Genomic DNA, 20,119 nt, shown 5'->3' with positions numbered 1-20,119 from the left:
ACATCCCAATATAGAACACAGGGGGTTAGATTGTAGTCCTGTCTGTCAAGGTCCAATAGTGATCAGCTCTGCTCTTGTAATCCTTCCTGTCAAGTCCTGAGCTCCCCAGAAAAGTCCCCCACGTTCTGATCCGTCTCATGTGTCCTTCTCCCTCTTTCTCTCTATCCCCTTTCTCTCCCTCTGATTTGCTCTCTCACTTCAAACACCCACACTTGCATGCACACCCACACACCCACACACACACACACACACACACACACACACACACACACACACACACACACACACATATGCGTACGCCCACTCTCTCCTATGTGACAGTATGCGCTCAGGAGCCTGCCAAGGAAAGTTCTTTAAATGACTGCTCTGCCGAGCCCAGGGTTATGGGCCACAGCAGGGCTATAAATAGGGGGTCTATATTCCACAGAGGAATGGGGTGGGAGCCCACATGTTGGCCTGCTTCAGGCAGGGAGCAGCAGCATGGGGAGTCATGTTTCTGGGGGCGACTGAGTCAGAGTGCTCTCACAGGGAGACTGGTAGTTATCTGCAGCGTAATGACAGGGAAAGAACCCAAGATGCCCATTTTGGCCAGAAATGACATACAGATCCAAAAGGTCATTATACTTCAGCATAGGGCTTTTTATGTGTAAGATGGAAGCAACTAATTAACAGTCTTAGAAAAACTGCATTAGATCAATTCTGTTTCTTTTTTGAGAGGTTTATGTGACAATCAAGGTACCGTATGGTTATCCTTTACAGTTAACCCTAAACCTAATCCTAAAATATGTGTGTGTACTGATTGTAGATGTGTCTTAATGGGTTAGAAATCAATCAAGAAAACACAAAAGACATTTCTTTTGAAATAATTGTAATGTGTCCTTTCTTTTAAGTCTGATACAAAGACATGCAATCAACACAAAGAGAAAAAAAAACAGCAATATATTTACAATTTACAAAGAATCACTTCTCTGTGAAAATAGCACTTATAAATATGATTTACATAACAAAATAAATATGTAAATTACCAATGTAGCTTGAGTTTTCTTCTGTTAAAAAATATGTTACAGAATAAAATTACAATTAGTAATACCTTTCCTTCTCTGGTGTGTTGTGAAATAGAGATCCTTTAAAACATAATTAAGCATTACATACAACATTATCATTATATTAAAACGTGATTTTTCTATTCAAAATATAAGAAGGGAGTTACAATAGTGAACACTTAAAAGAACCTATACAAAAACTCAAAAAAATCCAATGTATGTTATTCGTCTCCCTTTGAATGACTAAAGATTGTTGTTCAACAAAGCAGATCTAATGTGAAATTCACATTTTGATGCAAAGATGTACTGTATGTTTGGGAGGGAACTGTCATGGCTGAGAGTGTAAGGAGTGTGGCTGGTGATTCTGTTCAGAGGTAAAAAGACTACATGCATCGGCACTGCGGCATAAATGAGCTAGTGTTGGTCCTGTGAGTGTGTTGAGGCCCACCTGAGCACCAGAAATAAGATACAAGAACTGGCACAGTGTAGACATTAGCACCTTTCTACCTCTTCTAGGATCTGCTGCATGTCTCACTGTGTCAATGTAAAGACTGTCACATTCTCTACAATGGTTCTTTTGTCTTCCACATCTGAATCATTACATCTTTATGTACACTGGGACACATTTAGTTTTCCATGTTATGCATTTTAAATGATATTATACCAATTCTCCGAAAGGGGGCACCAAATAACACCCCCTGTTGTTGAGGGATGCCTTTTGTTTCAAAATCAGCGTAGACATATACTAATGCATGTAATAACAGCTTATTGAGAGGAATCTGGTGTGCTAATTATGTCATGAGTTGATCCAGGGTGAGACCTGGGTTTTGTTGTCTTTCTTTCTCATCCTCCCTCTCTCTCTTTCTCCCTTTCCGATCCTCCACTGCCTCGGATATGAGGCCAGGAGTTAAATGCAGTTGTTTCTAAGTCTCTACCACCTTCGACTAGGATTACAAATCCAGTGATTTTCACACCATTAAGGTGTGCCTGTTCTTGATTTGAAAAAGACATATTGTGTGGGTATATGAGCCCCACAAATGCAGACAGACTTAGAATATCATGTGTACTTTATATACTCTATATAGACTACTTTAAAATACAACTTCCTTAAGCCATTGCTATAGTTTGCCTTTTTGACAATGACAAAATTACAACTATAAACATGGATAAAAGTTAAGGTAAAAAAAAAAACAACAGAGCAAAAACAACAATGAGCATCCTTAAAACTGGATTACATTCGTGATTTTTTTTCTTTTACAACCAAAAGATAATTTAAGAGGAGAGTAGCAGAGAGGTGTGCCTTGTCATGGTGGCATGTTGCCCCAGTGCTCTTAACAGTACTGGGTTGTGAGAGGCGCTGTCAGGTGAGGGGTCAAGGGGTCGCAAGGGTCAGGGGTCAGAGAATAGCCCTTAGTTTTGACTGAGGTAAGGGCTGAGCTGAGGTGGAAGGGATAGGTTAGGGTGGGAATAGGTCAGGGAACATAGGGGGGGAGCAAGGTGGAGCTGGAGGTATCAGATGTGGGGACCGGACAAAGAGACCGGCCCACCTTGGCTAGGATTGTTCCTGTGTCCCTTTAGCTACCACTGCTGAGCATGCCCAGTAGCTTGCTGGGATCCATGCCCTGCTGGTGGGCCATCTTCTGCACGTCAAAGCCCATGTGCATGAGGAACTGGATGACGTTCATCTCCTGGCCTGTGAACTGGTCCCGGATGGTCGGGCAGGTGGGGTTGCAGTGTGGCCAGGGACAGCTGTCAATCAGGTGCACGGGGCAGCCCTTGGGTGGGGCCTTGTTGTTCCTGCTGTTGTCATGGAGACTGCGGTCCCAGCAGTGCAGCGCTCTGGGCAGGGAGGTGCCTTTGACTTGCACGTCGATCCAGTAACTGCAATAGACACAAGAGGGCGCTGTCAACTCACAGACACAGGTCACAGCGTGAGCAGCTGACCTTGAGACTGCAAGCGCTCTAATCAGACAGGTGCATGAGAACGATGAAAGACTGAGCACTACTTACTTCCTGGTGATAACTTCATGTGACAGGCAAGCTGGAGCAAACATGGCTCTGAAAATCAAAATAAATAAATGAGAAGAAGTATTTTTAAGCACAACAGCACAACCTGTAATGCTTTACATTTCAACGGGGCACCGAGTTTGGCATTAGTGTATGGAGTATGTATGGAGAATAGTGCTTACGGAACATCTTTGAGCGTGTTCCTCAGCTCGATGCCCAGGTTCTGGATGTAGCGCCACTGGCCCTCCTGCACAGGCTGACCGGTCAGATGGATGTTGTCCACAGTTAGCTGGGCCTCGTCAAACAGCCACTGAACCACAAACACAGGGCCTGCAGAGTGGGGATTGTCATAGGGTCAGTACAAGCTGGATTCTAATCACTCACACACACACACACACACACACACACACACACACACACACACACACACACACACACACACACACACACACACACACACACACACACACACACACACACACACACACAATGTCAACTGTGACATAATGAAATTCATCCACATATTCATCCTTTGCTGACACTTACTCTTTATGGAGGGGAACACTCTGTACCCAAAGAAACAGTTCCACTCCTCTCCCTCATGGGCCTGCCTGCACCTCTCTGGCACCACTCCGCCCCAGTACCTGATGGGAAGAAGTCAAAGGTCAACCTTTGAAATGTGCCTAAGGACCTGAGGACCACTCCTGCCAGCTACTGTATTCCCAACATTATGGAGCTTAGTATTGTGTGATGTACAGAGAGTGTAGTGCTACAGTGCCCTCTTACTTGATGCCTCTCTTGATGGCCTCAGTAGGGGCACAGCTGATGGTGTCCACACAGTCGGTGCAGCGGTACTGCTTGTTGTCCAGGAACCAGCCTGAGTCAGACAGCCCCCTCACCTGGATCCCAGTGTGACCCAGACCTTCCAGCAGCTCAGCCACGGGGTCCACGTTCAGCAGGACCCCAGTCCCACCCGCACTGTGGGGAACACATGGTTTATTAATGCCAGTCAATGATTATACTATTATGATCGTATGACATTATGAGCAACTGTGCTGCAATTTTCCTTTTCTGAAGATGTAACACAGAGTCTCGAGCAGGATTCAGCATTCAGAAACAAACAAATGCACATACTGTGCACACGTTCAATGTACACACAATCATTGGACACATGTTGAAAACATAGTATAAAATAATATGTGACCTCACCTGCTCCCAGCGAGTAACAGAACTTTTGCGTTATCGAGACCCTTGGTCAGCAGGTCCTTGACAACCTCCTGAATGATCAGAGACCCCATGAAGGCGTAGCCACCTGCAAACAGCACACCAGTGACCAACACAATACATACACCGCATGTCCCTTCTTGGATAACACATGTAATTACATGTGTTGTAACATCTGTTCGGTGATCCCTTACTTTGGTCTGTCTTGGCTGAAGCTCCACTCCATACATCACTGGAACAGTAGGGGATGAACCTGGAGAGGAGACATTCACAAAATGTCAGCTGTCAAGTCCTGTTATACGTATGTGAGTAGATATCACAAAGTCTCCTGAAACACACACTCTCATCTCCTCACTCACACACACACACACACACACACACACACACACACACACACGAAAATGGGAACTTACACCATGTTGGCGTTCCACCAGTGAGGGTTTTCCTCCGGAAGTTGAGACAGGATCCCTGTGCCTGCAGAGACGACCGACGGCAAGGCAATATATAACATATATCATTAGCCATCACGCCACTCCCAAACACATCCCCATCTATCTCATAATCACTGCATGGATTACAGTTATTATACCACAATGAGAGAGAGGCGTTTCCTTCTCTTCCAGTGACAGGCGCCAGGTATCCCTGTACATTATGACTGGGTGTGGGTCTCAATAACACTGCAGATTAGCACAGATATATCCTGTCCTTCTCATTACTGAGCCTTTACTGTAAGGGCTGTACTTTGTTCATTGTGTGAGTGGAGCCAGCCCAGACCATACTGGAGAACCACAGCCATTCTCTACCATCCAGTAGGGTGAGGAGTGGTGAACCACGGCAGTCAGGCTGTCTACCGTGCAGCGAGCGAGTCTGACCTGTTTTGGTGTGAGGCCACTTGGATGAGCTCATCAGTCTCCTCATGGTCTCGTATCGGCTGTCACAGTTCTCTTTGTTGAAGCAGTACCAGCCACCTAAGCACACACGCACGCACACACAAACGCACACACACACACACACACACACACACACACACACACACACACACACACACACACACACACGTAATGAGTATCCTCTATTTCTGAAAAGAAAGGAGATCTAAATAGACATTGCAACTGCATTGAAAAGATCAAAGCATTCATGATTTTTGTATCTTTAAGATCAATATGCTGCAGGCTGTGGAAAAACCCAGGTGTCTATCCCAAACTAATATCAGGGTCAGTGATATGAGGCAATGTACAATGTCGTACTCATTCAATACTCACCCTCCAGGAACATCAACCACCGCCGGCTCCCCCGGGATTCCTTCAAATAGTACCTACAAATGTAAGACAAATATGATATGAATATCACAAATATGATTCATTAAATAAAATATACCCAGGGACAAATATTTCACTCTCTCATACACACACACATACATCTGGTATCCTAAAACAGAATGTCATGCAACCAACATAGTGACACACTCAATTGTCTAAATGACCATGCAATTATGCTACTCTCTAGATTTAGGTTTTGTATTCATTCCTACAGGAACAACGAAGATACACACTGAATGCCCTCACTGTCCCCACAATCAGGAGCATGCCAAGCATACAGTACAGCATGAAAGCTATGACCTCATGTGTATGTGTAAACACAGAGTACAGAGACATCTTGTTACTTTGTAGATTTGTATCTCTATTAGTAGGACTAACAGGGCTAAAACTGTTTCCCCCTGATTTGAACTAACGGAAAACAATGTTTGTTTTGTTTGCATGCCCCCCCTGGAGAAACCAATCTTGTGATCAGACAACAGCACACCCAGGCCTCATCATCCTCCTGAATATTGAGAGAGAGCATGGCAAGGTGTTAACCCATGTCGACTGCAGGCCCTATAGCAACTCTGACAAGTACAGTAAGTACTGTAGTACCATCATATCCCCTGCTGTAACACTGATTCCATCATTCTTTAACAGTGGCGTCATACACAACCTTTCATCTTCTGCTGGATAAAATCATGAATGCCCTCAGAGCTCCGCGATGCAGGAATGAAAAACAGAGATGGGACGTGCTGCAAAGATGTAAACCACAGTGTGATCTGTGCACACACGTACGGACACACCTTGGTTGCTTAGGGCCAATATACTCTCAGAGGAACGCTTCCTCACCAGCATCACAGAGAGTCAGTGTGAATACCTCTCAGGGGTGGAGAGTTCATCACATTCTGGGCCAGGGGTAGAATAGAATGGACAAATAGGATCAATAACTAAAAATGGGACGGATAACTGGATCAATAACAAAAAATGGGATAGATAACTGGATCAACAACAGGAGATCTATTCACCCTCAGCCCACAAGAGGGCAATGCTATAGTTGCACTCCATATCCTCACTCTAATGAAGCGCAGCATCATCAATGAATTAGTTCCACTAATCTTTAGAACGTGATGCCTTTCTACCTTCTTTTGTAGTCCTCCCAATTTTGGGACATGATAATTCCCCAAACACAGGCCGACAGTGATTTGTGGTGTGTCCCGTTCTCAGACTATTTCTTAAGCCCTTAGTAAATCAGTCATATTTTCATACCATTACTATTACACTTGTGTCCTGTAGGCTTCAAGCTACATGCTCTGCTCTGCCAATACATCTCCAGAAAACTGACTTTGGAGCCTCATGCAGACAACATCAATTATCCGTCACCCAATGACAATGCTACTATATCATAGATTCAGACAAGTGGAAGCTAGATTGTACTGATGCGCGCAACAAGCAGACGTGGCTCTGACGTTTGCAAACGTGTCTGTGGTGACCAGAGACATTCGCTCAGAGCCAGACCGTGAGTGTGTCAGCAAGAGGAATGTGTGTGTGTGTGTGTGTGTGTGTGTGTGTGTGTGTGTGTATCTGAACGGTCCTCTTTACCGACGATGCAGCTTTCACTACTACTTTGAGAGGAAACTCCAGCGCCTGCCAAAAATATCTCAGCATCAAAGGGGGGGAAGCCTGAGTGGTGTTTACTCTGTGACACTGACTCACTCACATTCCCGCTCTCCATCCCCTATTACTGAGTCCGACACTGCAACACACTGCTACTGCAGCAGCCTAAAGGCACTATATGTTACTTTACTGTAAGAGAACTGGACCTTCTCTCAAACAACTTCTCTTGACGTTGTGAAGCAAGGCTCTTGCGAAAGACGGGGCTTTAACTCTGGGCTTTCCTCAAGACACGCCCCAAGAAACACAAGTTTAGATGAAAAACAGAATATGAGTAACAGAACTTCACATTATTCTGGTTTTCTAGTTTGTCATTTCTGTACTCATAAGTAAACTAGGAAGCACAGCATCCTTGAGGGCAGATCTGGGCCGCTAGACTGTACAATCCCTGCGGATTTGTTACGGATGCTTGAGGAAGGACAAGGAAGTCCTTGAGGCTATGTATGCGCTGGGGCAATAGGTGTGTATCATTTGGGCCAATAAGGTCTCTACTGTACTGTATATGATTTTCCAGGGTGAACTAGTGATCAGTGGGAGCTGGGGGATTAGTATCCTATCAACAGACACAAAGGTGACTGAGACAGCCATCTGCCAACTGCTACTGGCTCCTCTAAGCTGTGTCCTTATGCTGCGTTCCTAAAGAGCTAAGAGCCTTTACAGGCCCAGTGTGTCATTCTCTATGAGGCACTTTGGGGTTTAAACACTGGAATTATAGGATACTAAATCCATAAAGAGACATCCATACCCAGACATACTCTGTTGGGTCTGTCCTTTCTGGTACTGGCCTGCCATAAGTACAGTACTAATGCACTAATTTATTATGTTTCAGTGTGCATCTTTTTTCTCAGAAGTGAAATGAATTTACTGGACTAAGGGGACATGGAAAACCGACATGGAGTGAACTGTGTTAATTGAAAACTGTTCAAATACATACTGTATATGGCACCCATAATTACCCCATGTCACACCTTCCCTTCATTAACTTCCCAGACAACAGTGGAAACTTTGAGAACCCTTAAAACAGGGACCTCTAACAGAGAGATATCATTAGATTGCATTACATTACAATAGCCTTTTCAATGGCTCACTTAATACAATGCCTCTATGGAAATGTCATAGATGTCTCTGGATTTAGCCGGTAAACATTCCCACACTCAAGTGAGTAGTATAGTACAAGTATAGCAGCACACACAACGTGGATCCCTTGCTCAAAAGTGGAGCCTCTGGCGCCATGCAACCTAATAAGTGTTATCCCTGACCCTGAAAGCTCTGTGCTGTTGCCAATTCAGCTTTTGTCTTTACCATTATTGGTCATAAGTGATTTTAATTAGTTTCAAAAACCACAATGGCTATTGTTGAAGTATATGATGGCACATGACACCCAAGGTATAGGTTCAAATAACACAGACTGTATGTGACTACTGTTACAGTAAAGACAGTAAAGTATGCTCAATCTATTTGTCATCATTGTACAATTTTAGAGACAGTGGAGTCTGTTAGGTATCAAAATGCTTTAATGTCATAGATTATCCCTCTTCCAATAGGGAAAACATGCAAATGGGTTTTCACTTAATGACAGACTACTTTTATAGTCCATAAGGAGAAGACCATATAGAACAATAAATACATGTTCAATTGATTCATTGTCAATTAATATGGAAACATGGTGAAGTAGACTTCAACATTTTGACCGTAATGGGATCAAATTGAGATGAGCAGGTGTATTTATTTATTTATTTTTTGCATTAGCCTATACGTCTGCAACACATTACGTTTGCAAAAATAGACAGAAAATAAGGTTCAAACTGGACCTTGCTGTACCATACTATAAAAACTATTTGGTGAGGGGGGGGGGGGTTAAATCCAAATTAAACTGCCTACATAATAAAGCATGGTAATTTCCCACGTGCTGTCAGCAAATATTTGCGCGATCTCAACACGATGACGCGACCAGCTTGGAAATCTATTATTTACTTTCTTTAAGCTAGATTTTGTATATTCAATTAATGTTTATCTTGTGTAGTTTCATTCATTGTGGAATACTCTAATGATTTACGACATCAGTATTCAAAGTCTCCTTTGCTGAATCCAATGATGTTTAGCTGAGGGATCATGTTTGGAGTACGCAAGCGCGCATCCTGGGAGCTACATTTCAGTAAGTAGCCCAGATGGCAGCCTGAAAAATTAAATTGTGCAGGTAATGTAAGCATCAGTGTAAGTAGGCCTACATACCCCGCTGGAGTTCCGTCGTTGCACGTGACTGATGTATTCTCCAAAAAGTGAAGCTTCATGTCATAGTCGAGCTTCTGCGCCGAGCACGGATAGAGGGACTGCGCGAGGTTCTTCACCTGAGTCATGAAGTTGTCCATGTTCTCTTCAACTGCCGTGAAATCCAAAGGGAAACTCTCCGTGGTGTCACCCCGGTCCCGATATGTGGGAGAAGGCGGTGCCCGCCGTGGTTGCGGGTTGCGACCACCTCGGAATCTTCTTGCGCCAAGAACTCCGGAGTGCATGAACACCAGCAGTAAAACCGAGGAAACCAATCTCATCGCTGTCATCTTTTCTAAAAGCAACCTGCAGCTTAGGTCTTCCTTTGATGTTGTTTTTCTCCGAGCTTAGTGTTTCTCCCTGGAGTTTCTTGCTATGAAGAGATACAAATTAAAAGAAGCAAACAATTACGCACGACTCTCAAACCGTTATGCAGAGAGCACCACGGACAAGCACTGTCCTCACTGAGTTGTTTGCAGATGATCGAAGTTCTGTGCGCCCAGCAAGACAGTTCTAAATCAGCGTTGGTTGGGTTCAAAGCCTCTTCTCAGGTTGATGATGTGTGATAAATATATTCATTAATCAAAGACCATTCAACGGCTTCTCAGGATCAATGGAACCGACCTTCCCTATAGGCCTAGTATTCCTAGATTCTCTGAATCGAAGTAGTGTGACTGTCTCAAAACACACTGTCACTACTGTTGAACCAACTTAGGGGTTGAGTTAATGACAATACTCATGCCATGCCCTGGAATTTTATTCAAACTTTCCCCCCTTCTCTTTCCTATAAGCCAATCACAGAAGAGGGCAGGACTCAGGGCATGATCAAGCGTGGCAGACTTCCCCCCTTTTAATTTATTGAGGGAAAAAATGTCCATGCGTTGGCTCTTTTGATCCGCGATGTATCATTTGATGTGGTGTTTTTATTCGCCTTGAAATGCCTATTTCCCATTCCACACAAATTTATAGAGTGAGAATAAGCCTCTTGTTACACATTCGCCTTAAAATGAAGTGGGAAAAGTACACAACACAAGATCATTACTCAAGCGAAACTGGATATTAACAACACAGTAGCCTAGTAGGCGTACTCTGCTATAGTAGAAACATGCTACAATGTCTCACAGATTCAGGATTTACGAGGAATGTAATATTTCAATCTTCCAATAATAACAATAATAATATTAACATTATATAATTATTATTATCATCATTCTTGTTGTTGTTATTATTATTCATATTAATAATAATACTGATAAGAATTAGTTTAATTGTTTAAATTGTTGAACTTTATTTCAATTAATTAGTGCATATGGAAGAGTCAATTATCGTCTTTGAACTGCAATTGAAATGAAAGCAATACGAAACTTGAAACATGTTTTAATTTGTATTACTTAAGTGGAAATCTTTTACAGTTTCCTACTAGTATAACCCGCCTTCTCTTACTTCAGTTTAAAGTTGTGCGCACAGGTGTTTCGTGGTGCATATTGAAAGCATCCCTGTATTGTGTGCGGGCGGACACAGCAACGTGCATCCTGTGTAATTGCTGTCAAGGAGATGGGACTCAAAACCTCTTCCAAAGTTTAGCCTACTCTTAATAATACAATATTTACCATCACACAACATCACAAACATAAGAAGCCTGTTTGTCTACTTCATATTCTTGAAACTGAATATTATTGAAACTGTCATAGGCCTATAAAAGCTAACAATTAAATTATTATTTTATGAATGCTTGCATAACTTTGACATGTCAATTTAACATTCTTGCAATAGCAATATCTGAGGGTTTTAAGACAATGATTCTCAATTGGATGATTTCGAAATAATTAAACTTTTACCTTGTCTGTGCGAGCCTTTATTCCTACTGTAATGCAGGGCAATTCCAATCTTTTGACTTGGCTTTAGTGCAGCTCGGAGCAGGTTGTGTCTGCGGAGAGGGGACGCGAACACTTTTTATCTACAAGGGGCCCCTAAAGATCAAAGCAAACATCACTCTTTCTTTCTCTCCCCTCCCTCTGCAGCCCCTTCAAAACTATCCTGCTCTACTGTATATTTTAGGTCAAGTTAAGCATCCTGAAGGGAAGCCCGCACCTTAACACAGGAATGCCCCGTTGCGGTATTTTTTTTAATGTTAGTCTATGATGAGTCTCTGAAACAAATCCTTAATCTGACCCATTCGGCACGTCACTATAAATAGAATTCGTGCCATCGTCGAAAGGTCGACCTCAACTGGGCTACGGGGTAATAATAAACTGGTTTATTTGTCTCGATGAGTTTGTTACTTATCGCTCACTATATTTGCGTTTTTGTGAATAGATTGCGCCAGTAAAATCTATCTGTCTGTTCCTGTAACTGCTTCATTCAGAGGTGTCAGTCAGTTTGAAATTAGATAAAGGGAAGCATGAAATCTACCTTATGTCTTTTGCAACGCCAAATGAATAAACATTGCATTTGCAAAGATCTTTGAATCTCTTAAAAGACAGTCATGTTGAGAGCCCCCCGAGGTTCTCTGATACTCCTTTCTCAGGGTAATTGCTATGGTAATTGGTTTATTCCCGCTATGCGTGGAGGGGGGTCTGCTATGATGTCTTAATTAACCGTTGCGCACAATAAACACATAAAGGTATTAGTGTTTTATGGACTTTGTGGGATCCCTGAGTAGGTAGCTTTATCAGCCTAGGGCGGCGAGATTAGAGAGTGATGAGGGACTATAGTGATAATGGGACACTTAATTCGGAAGAACCATGTTGCTCCAAACTAAAGCCCATGACCCATTCATATAGCAATGCGGTTACCGGGGAGTTTGCTCTTCTGACAACAGATCAATGATTGACATACTACGAGATCCCCATTGTTTGAAATGCTAAACAGGAGTACATGGAACACGCTCTCCGGTGGTAGACCTATTCAGTTAAATGTCTAAAAAGTCTGTCCATCAATCGTTCGGCGAGTGATTTCTTTTCACACAGTACAATTTCAAACACATTGTTGGTCATACATTGGACTGCAGAGCGTCGTTGCGTCAAACATGAATGGAGAATGGGACCTACTGGCACATATTCTCAGCAACAGGTGTTTTGTACAACATGTATGTGCTAATACACAATATTTGTTATTTACATTTGGCCAGACAAATATCTACACATGTATTTATATAACAGATTGTTTGTACACCTATGAAAAGGAGGAATAACCAATATATTGATTTTGCGAAATTGTTAGGGTTTTTCAAAGTGTTTACACAGACGAACAGCAAGACAGGTCACTTCAAGCACATTTAAGGCAGTCTAGGAACCGCATATAACTCAAGTTGCAGAGTAAAAGAAATGGACAATATGTTGCATAAGGGAGAAAGGACATCATAATGCAACAAAAAGCAAACAATGTACAAAAGAGCTCATGAACTGCAGGCCCATATCGATGTGCTAAAGTGATTGGATCTAGTGCGGTAGCCAGGTAACCTGGAGGTGCAGTCACACCAGCAGGACTGATGGTATTCATTGGTTAACTTCAAACAGATGCTTGTATAGATTAAAACATGTGGTAGGGCCTAGGAGGGAATTGGTCTGTCACAGATTGAGTCTAGTCACTTTGACCCATACCTCTGCATTTTATTACACGTCATCCCTGAAAATGTAGCCCTTAAATCACTCACAGATGCACCCTGGCCTCTGACAAACACTACCAGGAAGAGGTGCCTTGATGGTGCCTCATGACAAGCCGGTTGAACTAACTTCTTACCCAACTAACACTGCTTACTGTTACATGGTGTTGGGTATTTTACTGGCATGCGCTGCAAATGCCTGGACTGCAGAATCAGCTCATCACCTGCCTTTGTGTTTGTGCAGTTCATGCTGGTTGAGGTGACTGTGTATATGCTGTTTGAAACAATCAAAGCCTTTTACTAGCCCGTCAAAACAGCCTAAAGGCTCAGAAGGACATCTTGTTAGAAGCATCCCTCTGTGGTTCACAGCAGTCTCCAAAGTCTTTAGGGACTTACATGCTCTAATCTGATCAGAGAGTACTACTGTACACGAACGCTGGGAGTAAATATGATGTTTTTACTTTGCTACTGTCGCTGTATGCTGTGCTATTCTCTCCTCTGTGCACCTTATTTGAACTCCTACTGCTAAGCCACTCTCTCTCTCTCTCTCTCTCTCTCTCTCTCTCTCTCTTTCTCTCTATTCCCCCTCTTTCTCTGTTTCTCATCCTCTCCCTCTGTGTGCAGCGGACACAAATATCCCACACGAGTCCAAATGGATTAATCCCAGAATTAGGTCATTTGAAAATGACCCAGCTGTTCTGATGGCAGTCCCTCAGAAGTGCCCCTGTAGCCCCCCCCACCCCACCCCACCCCCACCCCCACCACCCCGACTACAGCCCTCCTATGAAAGTCAAAGTCTGTCTTTCATCTCCGATCAGTTGCATGTGCCCTCACAGATCCACAGGTTTTACTGCTTAACTCTGGGCTGGCAGCGCCGACCATGTGACCATTGCCTGGCATTTAGACACATCACAGTTATGCGAACGCGCTCTGTCTGCTCAGCTTGCCAGCTCTCCTCACACATGCCCATCTTCTCACTCCCCATGACTCTTAGTTTTGATTTGCTCATGCTGTTGTTCAGGGTCCATCCGTGATCATCAAATCCTGCTAGTTGGAACTGTTAGGTCAGGTTACATCAAAGAGATCAGGAGGGATCAGCGTCTTGAAAGGGACAGGCTCCGGCTCACTTCATCAGAAACAGGTGTAGGTCCTCATTGGAAGAACAAAGGAGAGATCACCATCTATAAAACCTTTGTATTTCACAGAATGGGTTCTTTAACTTCCTTCGAAGTGCCACCCCTCTTTTCTTCACATAGTAAGCATACTGTATGGTACCGTATGGTACCCAGTTCTGTGGTATCAGGTTTGGGTATATGGAGTTCAGCTTCACCACTAAACCCTCTGGAGGTCACAGTTCCACATAACCTTTGATTTAGAGGTCTTATGCCACAAAGTGTTAAAGTGTGGAAATCTGATAAAACTCATAACAAAGAGGGGAACGGAAATCTTATGAATAAGAATCAGGTGTTCTGAGTTAGTTGTGAAGTTGTTGAAACATTCAGAGACTTTGTGGGTAATATGATAATTGACCTTTAATTTCTTGCCTGGCTCAAATTTCAATGCTCCTCTTTCAAAAGTAAACTAACTAACCTATAACATTAATTTATGTTGTCAAATTGTCATCAACTCAATGGTCTTTTTTTTTTTTCATATCCAATTTTCACCTTTGAAATCTATTTAGATTTTTATGCATTAAAGGAAACTCTACCAACAACAGAGATTAGTGGGCTTTTTACATTCATATTTTGTAGAACAATATTGTGTTAAAATGTCTTTTTCTCATTGACCTTTATCATTTCTAGATTTCTGAGACAGTGCTCAAATTCACATACAGTATAGGAATGTCAGTGTCTGACATTTCACATTTCATTCCAGATTCTCTCCTAGGAAATTCCGGAAGCAGGTCTCTACTTTTACGTTGTAACCATTGTTTAATACCAATAACAAACATGTACAGAGTTTTTTTGTGTGTTAACACATTGTACAGCCCCTTTCATGTACCCTCACCATATGTTCTCTATATTACCCAGAGAATTAGTAAACAACCTTGATCCTGACTTGAGTCAAGAGGTGCCATCTAAGATGTGGACTTCAATGGAGAGTAAGAGGAGAGGCAGGAGACATCTGTCGAGCAGGCTCTCATTTCGTAAGAGGAGGCCTTCTATTGGTTGCAGATGATGCCCTGTTCGATAAAAACAAACTCTTTCAAGATAGGACAGCTTTCATTAGGAGTCTCCCTGGTATATAGAAATAGTACGGTTGACATGGTTTGCATTGGTGGAAGTTGGGTTTGAGGGATTTGTTTTGATGTTTGCTGTTGATCCTCTGTCAGCATGATGTCCATGAAGTACAGTAGCTGATTCCGTTTCATACTTAATTCTGTGTGTGTGTGTGTGTGTGTGTGCGTGTGTGTGTGTGTGTGTGTGTGTCTGTGTCTGTGTCTGTGTCTGTGTCTGTGTCTGTGTCTGTGTCTGTGTCTATATCTGTGTGTGTGTGTGTGTGTGTGTGTGTGTGTGTGTGTGTGTGTGTGTGAGTGTGTGTGAGTGTGTGTACAATCAAGATGGGACAGATACCTGGCTGCCTTAGAGGTACCAGTGCTACCAGTCTGGGGGCCCTCCTCCAGGAGTTTTCACTCATGCCTGGTGTCTGAATCACCGGAACCCCCTCTGATGCTCTCTCCCCCTCTGATGCTCTCTCCCCCTCTGATGCTCTCTCCTAGGGGAGGGAGTGGAAACCAATTATCTTCCAAGACATACTATTATTATCTGAGAGGAGGCTGCCCTTCTTCCCCTCCACTCACCATCTCCACAGAGACCGAAGGATAATCAGGTCCTTTTGTTTTGGAAACATGTGTTTATACCATAAAGTTGGAGTTGCCAAAGGACATGGAAAAGCCCTTTATTACAGGTCATGACAGTGGCCACAAAAGGTTATTCATTTACCTCTGTTTAACCTGGTGCAGTGCATCCTCAATGAGCAACATTTCTTTTGAAGTTATAGCATTGTGTAATTATGATAGCATACCATTTTAATGTGTTTTTAAAATGGGGTATTGTATTTGTCGTATGTGACAGTGCATGCATACTAAAGAACCCACACAGAACTCACACGTGTACAAAGGTTCCCAGAATGGAATCACCATTTTCAATAGGAACACATTTAACCGTTGCATTGGTAAAATCAATCCGTGTGCCTTGCGCATTACACCAACCAAGACATTTATGACATGGCTTTTTTCCTGTCAGTGAGAGGATGAACATACTGTAATCAAAGAAGACAATGAGCTGTGCCAGCCTCCTCTCCCAGCCTGGCACCTGCTTTGATGTCATATTTCTGTGCAGTGGACGAAGTCCCATGCCAAAGCGCACCCATCCCAGCCAACTGTCTGACAGGCTGCCTTTCATCAGGATTACATCATTCTGCTACTTGATTACTTTCCACAGGCACTTCCAGGCCTGGGAATTTTCTCCCAGGAATCTGGAATGATCATCCTCGCCCCCACTCCCCTATGTCGTGAAATGAAAGAAATGTGAATCTGAGCTCCCCAACACATGTGCGGCTAATGCATTCATATTCACACGTATGTATTCAGCTCCCTGATATATTATGTGTACATATTATTGTTGCTAGTGCCATGGTATTTCTTTATTTTATAGATACATTTGGTGGTGGTATGTTTATTGTTTTTTGTCATTGATGGGCACTCTTTTACAATAATTCCCAAAAGGGTAAATAAATGATGGGATAGTTCATGATCCTTAGTCTATTTTATGTCAAGAGAAGGGGATGGGTTTGGATTTTGGGGTTTTGTTTGTCAGGTATTCTTTCACAGAGGGGTGGCACCAGATTACCAAGTGGTCAAGCACCAAATGATCATTCAAACCAGTGAGACTCAGTAAAGCCCAGCTACAACACTACAAAATAGATGTTTTCATGGAGCTAAAAAAACATCAACAACACACACTTAAGAAGTTTCAAGTAACGCTGTTGACAAGTTTCCTTTTTCCAGAATGTCCTCTTGTGTGGAGGTCAGTGATAAATTACAAAGTAGAATCTTAAATGTTTGCTTTCAGAGGAAATTGCTGCATGAGATGGATATTTATAACCAGATCCTCTGGGCCAGGCATGCTTGTGTTCTCTCTCCATACAGCCTCACTGGTCCTCCTGTCTGTCTTCACCTGTATGGAGCAGGAGTGTATGCCGTGTGGGCAGCGGGTCAGAGTCACACTCACCCGTCCTGTCCCCACATCAGACAACACCTCTCCTAGACTTCCCTGGAGCTGCAGTACAGATCAAGAGCTGTTTGTGGCCTGGCCTCTGAGCATCAACTAACTGGAGTCTGTGGCTCTTGATTTTTATTAGGAAAAAAAACAACAACAAACTGGATGTCTGTTAAAGGGTTTAGAGGGTTGTGTTTGTTTATCCTAAGGGTAGGAATTGGGGAGTAGAGAATGACGTTGTCTGTTTGAGGATGATGTAGATAATGAGGAGGGGTGAATAACTAACATGTAACTCTATATAACTTATATAGGGCTATAACTCATATAGGGCTGCATCTATCATTAGGAGTCAAACCGATTGGGGCATTTGATAATCAACATATTTTGCTAATTGAAAAATAAAATGCCAATCCTTTATTTTACAAGGCTTATCATGTGTTAACAACTGTGATTCTTCATGTCAACTATTGTCTATAATATCACATTAATCAACACTGTGTGGAGACCAAGTTTCCCCCTTGGAAAAGTTGCCTCTGTAGGGACTCTATCTTTGGCAGGCATTTGCAGTCTTGTACTGATTGATACAAGAAGCAAAATGTGCATCTCCTCTCCCTTCTATAAAGCCTCTAAGTCCTTGTGGATCGTGTGCCTTCCTGAAAAGATGTTAACTTTCCTCTTAAGGTCACCTGTGGTCAGTTAATGGAAACATTTATTCAAAACAAGGTCATATATCTGTTTGGAAATACAGCAGCAACCCACTTCCTTTTCTCCTGTGGCAGGAAGAAGAGTGTTATTGGCGGGAAGAAGATGTGTTACTCAGGTCTTACTCACACACGTGTAAGAGGACATGAGCTGTTAACATCAGAGCACCTCAATTTGTTTTGTGATGACTAAGAAATGGACTGTGGCAGGAATCTTTCTATCTGGCTTTAATCTGATCAGACTTCCAGTGAAAAAAAAAAGGAAAATGATGGAGGTTCTCTTTGGAAACCACACTTTCCAAACAAACATGCCTCTGTAACTGTGAGGTAAAAGTAATGACTACTGTATTGTAGATGATAGAGAGAAAGACTAAGATAATATATAGTTACAATATGAGACTTGTGTTGATGTGACCTGGGCCAACAAATTACGATGCATGTTCAAGAACTGTTTACAATCCTGTAGCTAATGTGTTATAGGGCACCAATCTATAAATGGAGAGACAAATTGCTATCACTGTGACTAGACTCACATGAACATCTGTAACACAGGTGGGGACAAATTCCCATCCATCTAAATGTTCTCAGTAAGTTAGCTATTAAAAAACCCATAAAAGTGATAGTTAAGCGGTTGTGCGGCTCTAGGATTGATATAGGTAGGATTGAAGTTCCAGGGAAAGCACATAGTCAGCGTGATCCCTCTAAAATGAAAGCACACCAGGCAGGTAGAGGACAGGACAACTGTAACATGTCTGAAGCGTAACCTGTTCCTTGGCCATTACTTTTAAACCAGATGAAGATCGGCTGCAGCCCTGAAGTCATTACACCTTCAAAGGTAATTAACACATGGCTTTTGTTTGGTCCCGATGAGCCCCAGATTGTGTAGGTACAGATGGTCAGGGGGGCGGACGACAGATACGAAGAGCAAGGTGTGCTTGGATGTGCTTTCATGTCAGCAGGAAGTGCTTGACCCTTGGCCCCCCCTCGACCTCAAATCTAGCCTGTCAACGCCACTTCCTTGAGTGCCCTGTAAAGATTAACATGTGGGCAGAGACAGGGGGCTCCTGGACCCCTGTATGATAACTGAGACGACCCAGTTGGTATACCTGCATTAAAAAAAATACACCTTTTCTTGGTTTCATAACTGTTACCACATAAGGTAACTGTTACCACATAAAGTGTCAAAAACATGTTTAGATATTTTTTTTAATGTTTGTAAAGTAATATGGAATTTTGCTTTTAATAAGCATGGAATGAGTGAGTGATTTTACAAAGGTGTACTCCCAACCGATTGGAAAAAGTGGTCAAAATGTTTCTGTTTACTCCAAGACTTTCTGTTTTGAATTTCTACCTCATGCTTAAAACCGCCACCTGGTACGTTTCTTGAGGTGGTAAATAGCTGCACTTCCTCCTGTTGCCATCAAAGGGAGAGGGGTTCCAGTCTTGCCTTGACCTTGAAGCCACAGAGCTCCATATTGCAGACGGGTGTTCCTCCATTTGGACACCACTCAGACTGCCTCCTTCACCCTCCTCCTCCCTCCTCTGGTCTTTCTCCAGGGAGACAGAGAAGATGGGCAGCTTCATAGGTAACGTGAAGTGAAGCTGAAATCAAATCCTCTAAATGAAGAGATTTGTGCAGATACCCAAACTCCAAACTCTCACTCCTTTTTAAACATCTGCATTTCTTGTAAATGATGCTGGTTGAACCATTATATAGTCTGCTAGAAATAGGAGAAATCAATGACTGGATGTGACATCTTGATACCATTGGTTTAATGATGCAGGATTATGGTATTTTTATTTGATGGGTCTGTGTGAGCTTGTGTTCAAGAATGCTGGTGTCAATGCTGAATCTTTGTGAACAAGAATTTAAGCGGGTTGGATCAAAGATGAGATGCCTGTTGGATTCAGAGCTGAGGAATGTTCAAATAATGCCAGCTAGTATCTTAAGTGTTACTCTGGCAACAATGTCAAAGTCATGTTGTTGAGCCAGTGTCAGCCAATATGTTTATAATTGAGAAACATTTAGTATTGATTAGTGCTGTGGATCTGTGTTCTGGCTCTCTATGGATCCTTATCC

The 20,119-nt window shown here is 42.7% G+C and overlaps 1 protein-coding gene across 1 annotated transcript; it reads right to left on the bottom strand.

Annotated features, from left to right (window-relative positions):
* Window positions 1-2,404: 2,404 nt before the first annotated feature.
* notum1a (notum, palmitoleoyl-protein carboxylesterase a) lies at window positions 2,405-9,804 on the bottom strand (the record flags this gene model as incomplete). The annotated part of the gene is made up of 11 exons (XM_083676362.1): window positions 2,405-2,924; window positions 3,054-3,101; window positions 3,233-3,380; window positions 3,597-3,694; window positions 3,837-4,028; window positions 4,260-4,362; window positions 4,469-4,527; window positions 4,688-4,748; window positions 5,147-5,242; window positions 5,537-5,589; window positions 9,479-9,804. 11 exons carry the CDS (start codon window positions 9,802-9,804, stop codon window positions 2,618-2,620), a joined length of 1,491 nt encoding a protein of 496 aa, XP_083532488.1. The 3' UTR covers window positions 2,405-2,617.
* Window positions 9,805-20,119: the final 10,315 nt, after the last annotated feature.

The sequence above is a fragment of the Argentina silus genome, assembly GCF_951799395.1.
Source record: "Argentina silus genome assembly, chromosome: 9".
NCBI lineage: Eukaryota > Metazoa > Chordata > Actinopteri > Argentiniformes > Argentinidae > Argentina > Argentina silus.
The sequence above is the reverse complement of the archived record's forward strand: the minus strand, read 5'-3'. Positions and strand labels throughout refer to the sequence as shown.